The sequence below is a fragment of the Culex quinquefasciatus genome, chromosome 1 (genome assembly GCF_015732765.1).
Source record: "Culex quinquefasciatus strain JHB chromosome 1, VPISU_Cqui_1.0_pri_paternal, whole genome shotgun sequence".
Taxonomy (NCBI): Eukaryota; Metazoa; Arthropoda; class Insecta; order Diptera; family Culicidae; genus Culex; species Culex quinquefasciatus.
In genome coordinates this window covers 71814514-71827727 of record NC_051861.1, presented here as the reverse complement: position 1 = coordinate 71827727, position 13214 = coordinate 71814514, and the positions used below count along the sequence as shown (strand labels likewise).

General features: G+C 43.4%; 2 protein-coding genes across 2 annotated transcripts; both read right to left on the bottom strand.

Moving 5' to 3' along the window:
- Positions 1-2137: 2137 nt before the first annotated feature.
- LOC6034471 (pyridoxal-dependent decarboxylase domain-containing protein 1) lies at positions 2138-5905 on the bottom strand. Its single transcript, XM_038266893.1, has 7 exons — positions 5679-5905; positions 4802-5623; positions 4472-4747; positions 3933-4001; positions 3226-3872; positions 2850-3164; positions 2138-2777 (listed from the first exon to the last, which is right to left on the bottom strand). The coding sequence occupies exons 1-7, from the start codon at positions 5763-5765 to the stop codon at positions 2510-2512; spliced, it is 2484 nt and encodes an 827-aa protein (XP_038122821.1). The 5' UTR covers positions 5766-5905; the 3' UTR covers positions 2138-2509.
- Positions 5906-9391: 3486 nt separating this feature from the next.
- On the bottom strand, positions 9392-13214 carry LOC119770355. Its single transcript, XM_038265068.1, has 3 exons — positions 13191-13214; positions 10324-10442; positions 9392-10247 (listed from the first exon to the last, which is right to left on the bottom strand). The coding sequence occupies exons 1-3, from the start codon at positions 13212-13214 to the stop codon at positions 9392-9394; spliced, it is 999 nt and encodes a 332-aa protein (XP_038120996.1).

The following is a 13214-nucleotide window of genomic DNA, read 5'->3' as shown; positions in this document are numbered from 1 at the left end:
CTAATGGAGACATTGAAGTAAATAAATTTTTTGTAGTGAGCTATCTATTGCGGATAAGACATTTTTAGAAATGCGTAATGGAAGTACTCTCTTAAACCAAATATTTAATTAAATATATTAAATGTAGAAATGTAATTAACTGTTGTACATGAGTATTTTTATTTTGATTGATGAAAAATCAAAACCAGGATCCAGCTATTGAATGGAAACGAAGCATGAAAACATAAATTACTACTAATATATCATAGATATACCAAATATACATCTCCTTATCGGGGTAATGCAAAAGACAGAAACACACACACACACATCGTGGAGAGACAAAAATCTCCATAAACACTTTATACCCCACACACACCGCATCACAATCGACAGACAGACAACATAAAAAAAGCAAACGGAAGAGAAAAGTACGAGGCCTCTAATAACATCATGATATTATCGTATTCTCAAAACAAACTGCAATTAGTTTAAGCGTCTATTCGTGCACTTTAAACCAACAACAACAGAAACGAAGGAATTTGTGAAAGTTTAGCACAAGTTTTTATCATTTAGTACGAATCCATCGTTTGGCCGAGATGATTGAACTAGCCAGCAGAAGAAGAAAAAACAAATCCCATGTGCAATGGTAATGAATTGAAGACCATGCATTGCAAGAAGGAAGAATGTAATTATGTAGGATTTTGAAGACTTCAAAACGTAATTCCAATAAAATCAGTAACAAGTAAAAATCGTGGTTTATGCAACAACTTGCAAAATGATTAGTTTTTCAGCACTAGTGTTACGGATGAATACCGCTCGTGCTGAAAAAAACCTAGGTGTGCAACGAGTGGAATATTTTTTTTTTAAATCCGAAAAAAACACGTTTGAATATGATTGTTCAGTAGGGTTACAATAAAAAAATCGACATCAGAGATACCCTCTGACTCAATTCCTAATGTAAAAATAAGTATCTGTGCCAATTTTGAGCCAAATCGGTTAAGGCTAAGGGGTCGCTTTTCATCGTTGAAGTTTATATGGAGAAAATCACGAAAATGTATCTAATCTAATCTAATCTAATCTAACACAAACGCAGCCAGTCCGATGAAAGCATGCTGGAAAGTCTTGTGATTAGATTACGCCCCAAGCACTTTTCTTGTCATTATTAATAATTGTAGTACATCCGAGAACACCCGAAAATGTATTACAAAAATTAAAGCGGCCAGCCCTACTACGTTGTGTTTACCGCAGAGAGGATTCTGAGAACGGATCACATTTCACAGAATCTACAGGGGAGGAAGGATGCGTGGACATACCGTACCAAACGCTCCGGTGGAGAAAATCACGAAAATGTATGAGGAAAAACATTGTTTCAGTAATTTTCTGCTAGGTGGCGCAGGTCTCGCCCAAAATTGTCCAAGTGTGAGATTCTTGTAGGAAATTTAATTCCCTACAACTTTGTCAAAGGGTGCCCCTTGTATACCTTCAAGTATGTAAGCCGATTTCTTTTCATCGCATTGCTAATAACTCATCAGGATCAACTCGGACCGTCTTGCATCCTTCTACAAAGTTGTAGGCCAGGTTGTAGGTAATTAAATTTCCTACAAGAATCTCACACTTGGACAATTTTGGGCGAGACCTGCGCCACCTGCTGCAAAAATCCTGAAGCGATGTTTTTCCCCATACATTTTTGCGATTTTCCCCATATAAACTTCAACGATGAAACCCCTTAGCCTTAACCGATTTGGCTCAAAATTGGCACAGTTACTTGTTTTTGCCTAAAGAATCGATCCAGGGGGTATCTCTTGCGATTTTCCGAAATTTTCAATTTTTCTTGTCACTCTATTGTTTAGTGATACGTTTGATTTCCCGCTTTATGTTGGCTTCCGTGCATTTGGTCAACTCAAAGCCAAGACGTTGTCAACAGCTTTTCTATACATGTGCTAAAAAGTTGAATCATTTTATCATTATAGAATGACAGGAAAAGTAAGTTGGTGGCAAACGAAGGCAAGCATGAAGTTTGGGGTCCCCAGAAACGAAAAATAAGAATTCTTGAAAAATTTGTTTAGAGATGTGCCAAGTTCAAAATATTATTCTAGAACAACAAATTACTATGTCGTTCTTTCAAGTTCCACCATTCAGTAAAAAGCCATCGAGATTGCTACTGTGAAAATTCAAATAAAATTTATTATGTGTTCTCACGTGCACCATACACTACAATCGTTAAATATCTTGTAATAAATATGTAGGATTATTGCGTTTACCGCGGTGCACAACTTTCGCACCACATTCTTGCCGATTTACTTAAGTCATTGTTGTTAGTCCAGGGATAATTTAGGGGGTTAAATGCTATCAGCATTTTATCAACGCTATTTTTTTTCGCTATAACTAAAACTATCGTAATCATATTAAAAGTATGGTATAGAACAGTACTGACTTTGGTAAAAAAATAACGTTATGCGGGTTAACATGGGAATACACTTAAATTTACAACGCATACAAATGCACCACCTCATCATTGTTGGTTATCTTATTGTGCCAATGCTGCTGTTGTTGCTGGTGCTGTCGTATCTCCACCTGCAATTGCATTGCTTTGCGCTTGTTGCGGATGCTGCTGTTGTACCGTTGAAACTGTACGATCCACGGATTGGCCGCTGGACAGCTGGCTGCTCGCGCTCGGGTTTCTGGAATGTAGGCTTTCCCCTCCATCGGCACTAATCGGCGTCTGGACCAGCGGTGTCGGAGGATTTTTGTTGCCCGGTAGTTGATTCGGTTTGGCCGTCATTTGCATATGGTACCTAGTTTATTAGAAAGAGAGAGAGAGTGAGTCAGCCTTTGGCTTCAACTAGTATAGATCTTCAGTTTCATACTTGTAAATGTTTTCCGTACTCTCCACAACTCCTTGCGTAAGGTTCAAGCTGCGTCCTTTTACGCCGCTTTCCTTAATCGGAGGACTCCACCAGTTGACGACGCGACCGACGAGTGGAACTTGTCGTAAGATTCCGTCCTGCCAGAGCTTTTCATCGGCCTCGCGCTGCAAGTCCATGGTGGCTGCCTCGATACCTTTCTTGAGGATCTCGGACATGGTGTCCAGTATTTTGGAGTTTTCCTGAATTTTCAAACCGGTTTGAATCACCAGATCAAGCAGCTCTTCTACATCGGTTTCGCTGGTGACCATGCCAAAGCTTGAATTTGAAAGTAAAGCATTATTCAAAAGAACTACAAGAAACCGTCAGCTTTGCTCACCGCACACAGATAAGTCCATCAGTTCCTTCTCCGAGGGAAAATGCACCATCGTGAGCTTTCAGCATTTCCACTAACGCCGAGTTTAACCTGTTTAGCTCCGTTTTGGCCTGATCGGTCAGTAGTGTTTCCCATCCTTCTGGAACGTAATGAACACTACCCAGCCCAGCCCAATCGTTAAGCTCGATCAGACGAAGAACCGGACTCTCGGCCACAAGCTGGTTGAAGCGAGCCTTGTGTTTAACAGTCGCCAGCAGTATCTCGATTTGCGCCTCGATAAACTGTCCCACGCTTTCGATGACCTCGCTGAGCGGAAGCAACTCCCCATATCCAGGTGCGAACGGAGAGTAACGGATGCAGGTGCCGTGCAATGAATGGTTAATGATTTCCAGATTTAACTGGGCACAATCACGCAACAAAATCTGGCCCAACCATCCGTTCAAGCGGTCAAAGTATGAGGAGATGTTCGACTTGCTGGTTGGCTCATCTTTTGTCTTGCTGTCCACCGCATCTGATGGCAGCTGCGATTCTACCGAAACATCAGCTTCCGATCCAACCGAGGCGGTCACTTCGTTCGTGGCAGCATTCTTCTCAGCACAGGTTCCATCGAATTGAAACACTACCACCGGAATAGCGGACTCGAACAGAATCTGCAAGAAAAGGGCCAATTTGATCGTGCTGCGATAGAGTTATTTATAGACACAACTCACGCAATAATTGATTGGACTGTTCAACAGTGCCCGGAAGGATTTCCCAGCCTCTTGACGAGGAGCTTTACTCTGGAATCAGACAAAAAATAGAAGTTCTGTGAAGAGGCTTGTGCAATACATATTTAACGAAAAGTATGCTGCTTCCACCATTTGATCAGTCCGGTAAGATCACTGTATTTTTATGCAGTGACCGAAGCATTTATGCGAACCGATCTAGACTGCTTTTCCTGGGCAGATTGAGCGTTTAAGTTGTCAATGAAAATCTTGACGCCGTGTTGTGAGCACTTTTTGTACTCAATAACCGGCCTTTGATTCTCAACTGGCACATTCTGTCGTTAACTGGTCACCACCCAATCAAGCGCCAACTTATTTCACCTAACACAAAGAAAGCAGTCCGCAGTGAGTATGTATGTATAGCCGCTACTTCAATACATAGTATGGTTTCCGTAGTTACGGTGATCCTTCCCCTTCCAGCACACCTCTTGCAGCGGTACGACGTCGAGATCGCGGACTAGACAATCGTATGCATCTTGTCTTACCCAAATTTTAACTCCTTCTATCTTGCTGAGCATTTCATGCATCTGCCTGCACGAATCGAATGCCATGAATATTCGCTCGCTAATGGCGTCCACTCCCATCGTCTGCATGATGGTCCACAAGCTGAGCGCGGTCAGCCGGTTCGACAGAATGGGATCAACATCAAACAACGTCAGCATGCTGGTCGGGATCTGTTTGTACATGAGCACACACGGCACGCCGCTCATTCCCAGCCAATTGCCCAAGTTCAGCGTCATCGAGTCCGGGATGGCTTTGATCTGGAATAAAATAGGTCATCAGGCGAAATATCAACGGCATTACTTCTACCGTACCCCTGTCAATGTTCCCTTCGTAACGGCCAATGCCGCCAAGCAATGTCCCTGGCAATGCAACCATACATTGCTCATGTTGCACACGTTCCTGATGACGGCCAAATTGTCCACTTCTCCGCAAACCGACGAACCGAGATCGGCCATCACGAACAAAGGAACTTTGCCAGCTTCAACGTCAGTCGCAATCATCTTCTGCAGCTCCGAGGCGTCCATAGTACCACGAGCGACGGTTATCACATTACAAGGAACAGTGCGAATGTTTGCCACAGGAAGTCCAATGAAACGGCAAGTGTTTTGCAGGGCAAATAAAGAGCTGTTTTCGGAAATATAAAGCGTAGCATTTTGCAGCTGCGACAGTCGGTTATCAACCAACTCCGGAAAGCGGTTTGCGATTGCCAGCCGGACCGAGTACAGAATACATTCGGCACTATCGCGATAGTAGCTGGTACTACAATCCATGAACCTGAACATGTGACTCAGCCAGCGATTCGTGTCCGAAACTATTTTCGAAACAATCCGGCTGAGATGTTGTCGATCCAATGAGGTCAAGTACGATGCAATCGAATGCGTTATGACGGCCAATTGTGCCGCATCATCCAACGGTGGCAGCACGAATTCCGGCTCTTCATCGACGTCCAAAGTGGAAATGAGCGTTTCGAGTGTCGAGAGTACTTCGGCAGTCGGCTTCTTATCCGGTTGAAGGAAACCAGGAGTTATCGGAATCGGATTTTGCTGCTGCTGCTCTACAGCTCCTTTCACATACTCCAAGCGATTTAGCACCTGGGAAGCTTGGTTTTCCAACTCGGCCAGGCTGGAACGAACCTACAGAAAGAAAATTCAGCAATGAAGAAAAAAAATCGATTCCAGCCCCACTTACATTGGCCGCTGGAATCTCCAGTACTTGCGGCTCCAAAACACCACCCAATCCCTGGGGAATACTGGATTCACCAGGTACGTCGGACATGGCTAACCCAGCTGGATTTATTTGTGCTTTACAACGCAATTATACTGTACGAAATCTTTACGCCCCAGAAAAAGACGGTTCTTCAAAACACTGCTGCATTGACCACTTTTTTGTTATGTGGCAGACGCAGAACTGTGACAGCTCTTGTTTGACACATCAATGACACATATTACTTCGCTGACTGACATTCTGAAAGGGCGAATGCTTCGCCTAAAAAGCACCCTAAAATTGGGGTACGAATCGTCCCCAAAAATGGGTAAGATCCGGTATCTTTTTGTTTTGAGCTCGGTGGCTGAATTCGCATTGCGAATTACAGTCGACTCTCTGGCTGTCGATCTTCTCGATTTCAATATTGCTCCATCTATCGATGAATTCTTCAGTCCCTTCAAACTGCATACTTCGATTGGCTTTATTCCTCGATATTCTCTTTTGCTTGAAGGATCTCTTCCTCGACGGTCCCTTGGATTCTGTTTGCTTTAAAAATCTCTTCCGGTTGTCAATGTTGTCACTATCTCATGGCTTGCATAGACATTTATCTTTGCGAAACGAAGCTTTGAAGGGTGTTTGACATTAGTTTGTTTTTGTTTGCTGGACGTTGCCATGATTCTCTCCCATAGCTGGGTACCAAGAAAAACATATTTTCAATCGAGTCTTCATTTTGCATCGTTCTGTAAACTGATGATTCTCTTCCTCGACGGTCCCTTGGATATTGACAACCAGAGAGTCGACTGTATATCATCAAATCTAGCAAAACAATAGAGTTATCTACGTGCGCATGTATTGCGAGTTCATACACGAAGGGTTTTTAGGTTAAAATTTGTACCCGCCAGCAAAAACAAATGGTAGGCTAGTGTGCGTGAGATCGGGCTTAGATAACTCTATGCCAAAGGGCCGTAGTGGGTTTGTAAACATAGAGTGTATCTTGCTCACGCAAGAGAATGTTTACATTTGACAAGAAAGGGATACACTCTTTGTTTACAAACCCTCTACGGCCGTTTTACATTGTTTTGCTTTGTTTTTAATGACAGTTATCCCATAAGGAATAAGGCTTTCTAGTCAGAAATTTACCAACACATTCAAAGTATGTTTACATGACAGCTGGACGTTTGTTTGCATCAGGTTTCCTATCTCTTTCTAGCAAAAATTTTTTGTCAGGCGACTTCTAGCTGGTTTTTTTGACTGACTGCCCGATATGTCAGCCAACATACTTCGCAGGGCTGTGACAGCTACAGCTCGATCATTGTTTGCATCAGGACACTGTGACGAGGAGTTCGTCATTTTTGAGAAAAATTATATTTTTTTTCACTGGGCCTAGAAAGCCTTATACATCGTAGAAAAATGCAAAAAATGCTCGAATGGAAATGCTCATTCAAACAGATACAAACTACTTAATTAATTGCAATAAAAAACGTTACTTAATCCACCTTTGGGTGGTACGTGCCTTCCTCACATTCATAAAGTAAAGACACTACACATCCTCAAAAAAGTGTATAAATAACACTTATTTTTTATCAAATTATCTGAGATCCGGCCTCAAAAAAGTGTATCAAAAACACTAAAGTACTTATAACTTTTGATAGGGTTGTCAGATCTTCAATCTTTTGGGCAAGGTCTTTTGATAACCTATCCAACGATGGGTCGCATGATAGATCAGGACAACTTTTTCATCAAAATATTTAAGATCCGGCTTCAAATGAGTCTATAAATAACACTTAAGTGCTCATAACTTTTGATGCAGTTGTCAGATCTTCAATCTTTTTAACGCGTTGGAAAGGTCTTTCAAATACCTTTCTAATAATATATAGCATGACGAGTTTTCTTACAAAAACCACCCTTTTTACAATCTTCCGAAGTTTAGCTAAAATCTTTTTTTTAGCATAAATTTGAAGTACTCATCTTAACTTCATAATATTAACTAGGGTCTTGTGGGACCCCAAGACGGATCGAATGAGACTAAAACGGTCCAAATCGGTTCAGCCAGTCCGGAGAAAATCGAGTGCATATTTTTCGGTGCACGGTCTCACATCCAGACACACGCACAGACATTTGTCCAGAATTTGATTCTGAGTCGATAGGTATACGTGAAGGTGTGTCTAGGAGGTCAAATAAAGAAGTTCATTTTTTTGAGTGATTATAAAGCCGACATAAATACCTTTCCTCATTGAGGTGAGGCAGGCAAAAACACTGTGTTCATGAACCACTAAAGCTAAGAACAAGATTGTCCGTTCGACGCAGTGGTGAACGCAGTGGTCAACTGTCAGTCGAACAATCTACATGGGTTGCTTTGTTGAATGGTCGATGACTGGCAGGCTATGATGACAGGCGCAGAATTTTGCGTTTGCGTCAAGGCCTGACGGACAATCTTGTTCTTACCTTAACTCTCTTTCGTCACTCCAACTTGCCGATTGACGAGTTGGCGTTTATTCGGGGAAAGAGAGTTAACACAGAGTGGGTGGTGTTTATACAAAGAATGCGCGTGGCAAAGCCTACTGCGCCTAAAGCTAAAACTAAACTAATCACCAGGGCCGCACTTAGGGCTGACTTCCAACACTCCCTCTCGAACCTAAAGTGCTTCGGTGCTTCTCGGTCGAAACAACTTGGGCCCTTGGTGAACACATCGGCGAGCTGGTCACTTGTCAGGAGGAACTGGCAACTTGGTGAGTCCTTCCTGACCAACTATCACGGATGCTGTTGTTGCGGATGCTCCGAGGTTCATCCGCTTCCGATCGTGTAGATCTTCTTCGTAGTGTACTTGCTCTCCTCTTGGCTTGCCACCGGAGAGTTGATGGCGGTTCCGATCGGTTCGCAGGCAGAACCGAATGTTGAGCGGCGATCGACGACGTCGCTTCCCCGGTTTCCGTCCGCAACTCCTAGCAGCGGATCGACGACACCTGTACCGCTTTTTCCGGTTTTGCAGCGCCTTCGCACCAACCAGCGATTTGTTCATCTTGCGCACCTTACTCCCCCTCTCAAATCCTGGAGGCTTCCGTTCTTCTGTCTGGTGCAGCTGTTCCGACGATTCGGGCGTACGTTTCTTTGTAGTCGTACCCCGCACGTTGCAAGCCCCTCAAGACGAGGCGAGCTTTGTACCTGGCAGCGGTACCGTCTTCTTCCTTCTTGATCCTGAACACCCACTTGCAGCACACAACTCGGCGACCAGCAGGAGCCTCGACGAGGTCCCACGTGAGCAACTCTGTGCGGTTCTTCTCTAGCGACCGCAACTCGTCGTCGATAGCGCGCTTCCACAGCGGCCAGTCGTAGCGTTTCTGCAGCGCTTCATTGGTGTCGAGAATCTTGTCCAAGTAGGCCTTGGCGTTCAACGCAACGGTGACGCAGACGTCGTGGTCGGGCCTTGCCGGCCACTTCCACTCCAACACGAGTTCGGAGAACCCAGCCGGATGCATCTTCACGCGACCTCTTCTTTCTCCCGCAGCTTCCTCCAGTTCTGGTACTGCGTTCTCTTCCGGCACTGACACTGGGTTTTCTTCATGCACTTCTGCTTCTTCTTGCACTGTGTCATCTGGATCAGATTCTTCCTCCAAGTCCACATCGTCTTCTTCCGGAATGGAATCATCACCGGCGAGTTCATCGTCCGTGCTCACTTCCGGCACTTTCTCTTGATTCTCCTACTCAGAAACCACGTCTGATCCACACATTTCGAGCTCCACGTCAAGCACGAACAAACTTCCGTACCGCGTTGCAGTGCACTTGACATCTCCGTCCTTCGAAATGCGAGCATGATTCCGTCCAAACGAGGCTTCCATTCCGCGCTCAGCCACCTTTTCCACGGAGAACAGGTTCGTCGTCAATCCAGGCACGTACAGGACGTCGTGAACCGTGCAGTTTAACGTCCTTTTTCCGACGCCGGCCTTCATTTTCAATTCTCCGACGAAGTGACTTTCGAGCGTCACTCCTGCTTCGGCCACGTTGACCACCTTCGGGGTTTCCATCCGACGCACATTCACCAGTAGATTCCAATCACCAACCATGTGATCGGAAACATCACTGTCCAGCACCCAACGGAACTTTCCGTTTGCTTCCTCATTGTTGGCTTCTTCCGCTTCTGGCACGAACAGCACATCTTCCTTGGCACCGGCACTGCTTTCCGCCGCATGCACCTTCCCCTTCTTCGGCTGCTGCACACTTCCGGCAGCGTGTTTTGCCTTCTTCTTGGGCGAGCAGTCCACCTTCTTGTGCCCCGGATTCCCGCAAACGCAACACTTGAACGGAAACATTCCGTTACTTCCGGCACGCGCTGCTTTCCGGTTCGACACTTCCTCCAGGGCTTCCCAAATCAGCTTCGGCGATGACATTCCACGAACGACTTCCCGATGCGGCTCGGCGATTGTCTTGAGCAGGAACAACTTACACTTTTCGTCCTCTTCCTTCCGGGACTTCTGCAGTGCTTCCTTCCGCACCCGCTCCGCCACGCCTTCCTCCGCAACCACCGTGAAAAACGATTCGGTGCCGTCCCGTCGAACGCTTGCGACACAAATTCGTACTCCATCGCTCTAGAAAACGTTCTTTTCGCGTCTCACTTCCCAAAAATTCAACTCACTTTCCGATCGCGAGAATGGCGTCACTTTTCTGGGCGTCCGCGCACGTGTATGTAAAAACTTTTTCCTTCCGTTCGCGGTTTCCTTGGCGACGCGCCACGCGATTTGCTGGGCCCATAACCTGACGAGTTGGCGTTTATTCGGGGAAAGAGAGTTAACACAAAGTGGGTGGTGTTTATATAAAAAATGCGATGCGAGATGGACCAACTATGGTCTCAGCAGTCGTATGACAGAAACAAAAACAAATGCGCGTGGCAAAGCCTACTGCGCCTAAAGCTAAAACTAAACTAATCACCAGGGCCGCACTTAGGGCTGACTTCCAACACCGATAGACACAAAATTTGGCTAGGGTATTTTAACCATTAGTGAACCCCCTAGTAGAGCCGAAGCACATTTTTCGCAAATTTTCAATATTTTAAGCACTTTTTCATAACCCTTTGAACAAAATAATGGAATCTGGAGTGTTTTGAACAATTTTGAGTGTTTGTTTCATAAGTTTTTTGTTTTTGAGCAGAAAAATAGCCATTTGAAAAAAAAGATTGGTGCGCTGGAAGTGGGGGCGCGAAATCGTGATTATGCAGGCTAATTTTTGTTTGTGCTTTTGTGTCGCTATTCGTATGGGGTGAGTGATTGCGGTAATCGAATAATAGCATGACTTACTGAATTATTTGTGTCTTGAGCGTAATTTTCGTTGAGTAATTGGTGTTTTTGTGATTTTTTTTGTGATCTTAATTAATTGTTTTGTGATTTTCAAAGCCCTTCCTATATCATCGTTGATCGGAAGGCACGGCGTCGGGTAAATTGTGTATATTTTTTTGAATAAGGTTTTATTTTTTATGATGAAAAAGCCATTTCTATATAATGATCGAAAGACGCACTGACATTTTGGATTAATTAATAGTGAAGTGAAATAATTGTGTGTGAGTGACTTTGTGTGTTCACCAAAAAGACCTTCCCATAGCATCGTTGCTCGGAAGGCTCGCCGACGGGTCTGTTATGAAAGTCCTCCCCATAGCATCGTAGCTCGGGAGGCATCGAAAAGCCAATACCTTATCCTACTAACCCAAAAAATAATAATCACGTGATGCTTGAAGGAGATGCTGTGGATTCAACGGTCTCAAGCGGTATCAACAAGTATATAGCGAAAAACTGTGTGCTTGATGAGTCTGCAACTTCAACTATCGGACTAACATTCCTCCCTTTCGTTGAACTGCAGGCTTCTTGGGAGGGCGCCGGTATTGACTAATAAAGTAGGGATCTTCAGAGGTTAAACAGTGACCGGATGGTTAGCTCCCACTGATCATTTTTGATTCATTGTTTAACTTCAGCTGATCTGTCGATAACGGAGTAGCAACTCATTGGCAGTCAACCATGCTCATGCTCATGCTCATGCTCAGAAAAATAGCCATTTGAAAAAAAAAGTTTTTTTGCCTGTTATGGACCCCCTTTTCCAATCGAGGTTTTTAAACGAAGATGGCGTTCGAATGGTGAAAGCCCGAAATGTCAAAATCACGCAGTGGTACCAACATTACGGAACAAGTGTGCCATGGCATGACAGCCATATTTTTTTTCTAATGTTGGTGCTACTGCGCGATTTTGACATTTCGGGCGTTCACCATTCGAGCGCCATCTTCGCTTAAAAACCTGGATAGTGGACCCGGGTCTATAATCCGATTGTGGACCCGGGTCCACTATAGGCAAACTGTTATTTTTATACCTAATTTAACCGATATTTGATGTTTTGATGCATTGTGTAGGTCTAATGATAGATATAATGAATAAAAGATGGATTTTGCTCTCTTTTCATCATGAACAAATATGTTTTGTTAACAAATTTGGCTTTAAACAACAAAAAAAACCTAACAGACATTTAAACACATTTATTTCCGAAAAAGATCAGAGAAAACGTTTCAAAAACCACTGTAAACATACAAATAATTTAAAAAAGTAATTTTGATGCAATTTTTCCATATAAATTACATAAATGATTGACCCAAACTAAACAATAGATTTGTTTACAGTTGCTGATAAAACCACGCATGTTCATTTAAAAATAATGTTTTGTTATTGATTTATTATTATAAAATATCATTTCAAACTGCAACTATGATGCTTCAGTAAAGTACCATTAACTAAAGTTTTGATTAATTATTAATTCTTTCGGCTTCAGCATATTTGGTACTTTTAACATGAAAACAGCTATTTATACTCATAATTGAAAAAAAAAATAAGCGTTTAGGTTGATTACAACAAGCATTTATTGTATGTTTAAGAGAAACTTTTGCTTAAATACACAGTTTTCTTTATTTTGGTAAGTTAAATTAACAGGGGTCCACTTTTGGAAAAGTTTAGATTTTTGTTGTCCTATATTGGGCCCCCCTAATTTTTGCTCGAAAATGAGCAGTTGCTTCGTAAAGTTTCTTAAACTTACATTATTTCGACCTGCTGAAGTTGAATTATCAGTCAAAAAATGATTGGATAGTTAATTCAATCATAAAATCTAAATGCATTTTTGTTGTGAAAATGCTAGTGGCCATGGCTGATTTCAGATGTCGAACTCAAAACACTTATTTTGGCTCAAAGGACACGTCAATGTCAGCCAACATTGTTTTAAATTATGCTGAACATGCCAAATAAAAGATTTGTAGACAAAAACACGCTTGAAATTGTGGTTTTGCGAAAGACTGTGGAAGTTCGTTGAGCCCGGAGTGGCCCCGAATCCACTGACGGAAGTGTGGACTGCCGGAGATGAGAAGGCGCTAACCACGATCCAGTTGCTGGTGGAGGACCGCCAACACCGTTTCATCCAGGGTAAGGAGACTGCAAAAGCGGCGTGGGATGCGTTGAAGGAGCATCACAGCAAGCTTACCCTCGAGCAAAAGGTCTCCACCAT

Coding starts and splice junctions, on each gene's coding strand:
- LOC6034471 (XM_038266893.1), bottom strand. CDS start 5,765: ATGTCCGACGTACCTGGTGAATCCAGTATTCCCCAGGGATTGGGTGGT. Junction 4,002..4,471: donor TAGAAGGAGTTAAAATTTGG/GTAAGACAAGAT, acceptor GTCTGATTCCAG/AGTAAAGCTCCTCGTCAAGA. Junction 2,778..2,849: donor AGTACGGAAAACATTTACAA/GTATGAAACTGA, acceptor CTAATAAACTAG/GTACCATATGCAAATGACGG.
- LOC119770355 (XM_038265068.1), bottom strand. CDS start 13,214: ATGGTGGAGACCTTTTGCTCGAGG. Junction 10,443..13,190: donor TGGAGACCTTTTGCTCGAGG/GTAAGCTTGCTG, acceptor CCAACTCGTCAG/GTTATGGGCCCAGCAAATCG. Junction 10,248..10,323: donor GCCATTCTCGCGATCGGAAA/GTGAGTTGAATT, acceptor TTGTGTCGCAAG/CGTTCGACGGGACGGCACCG.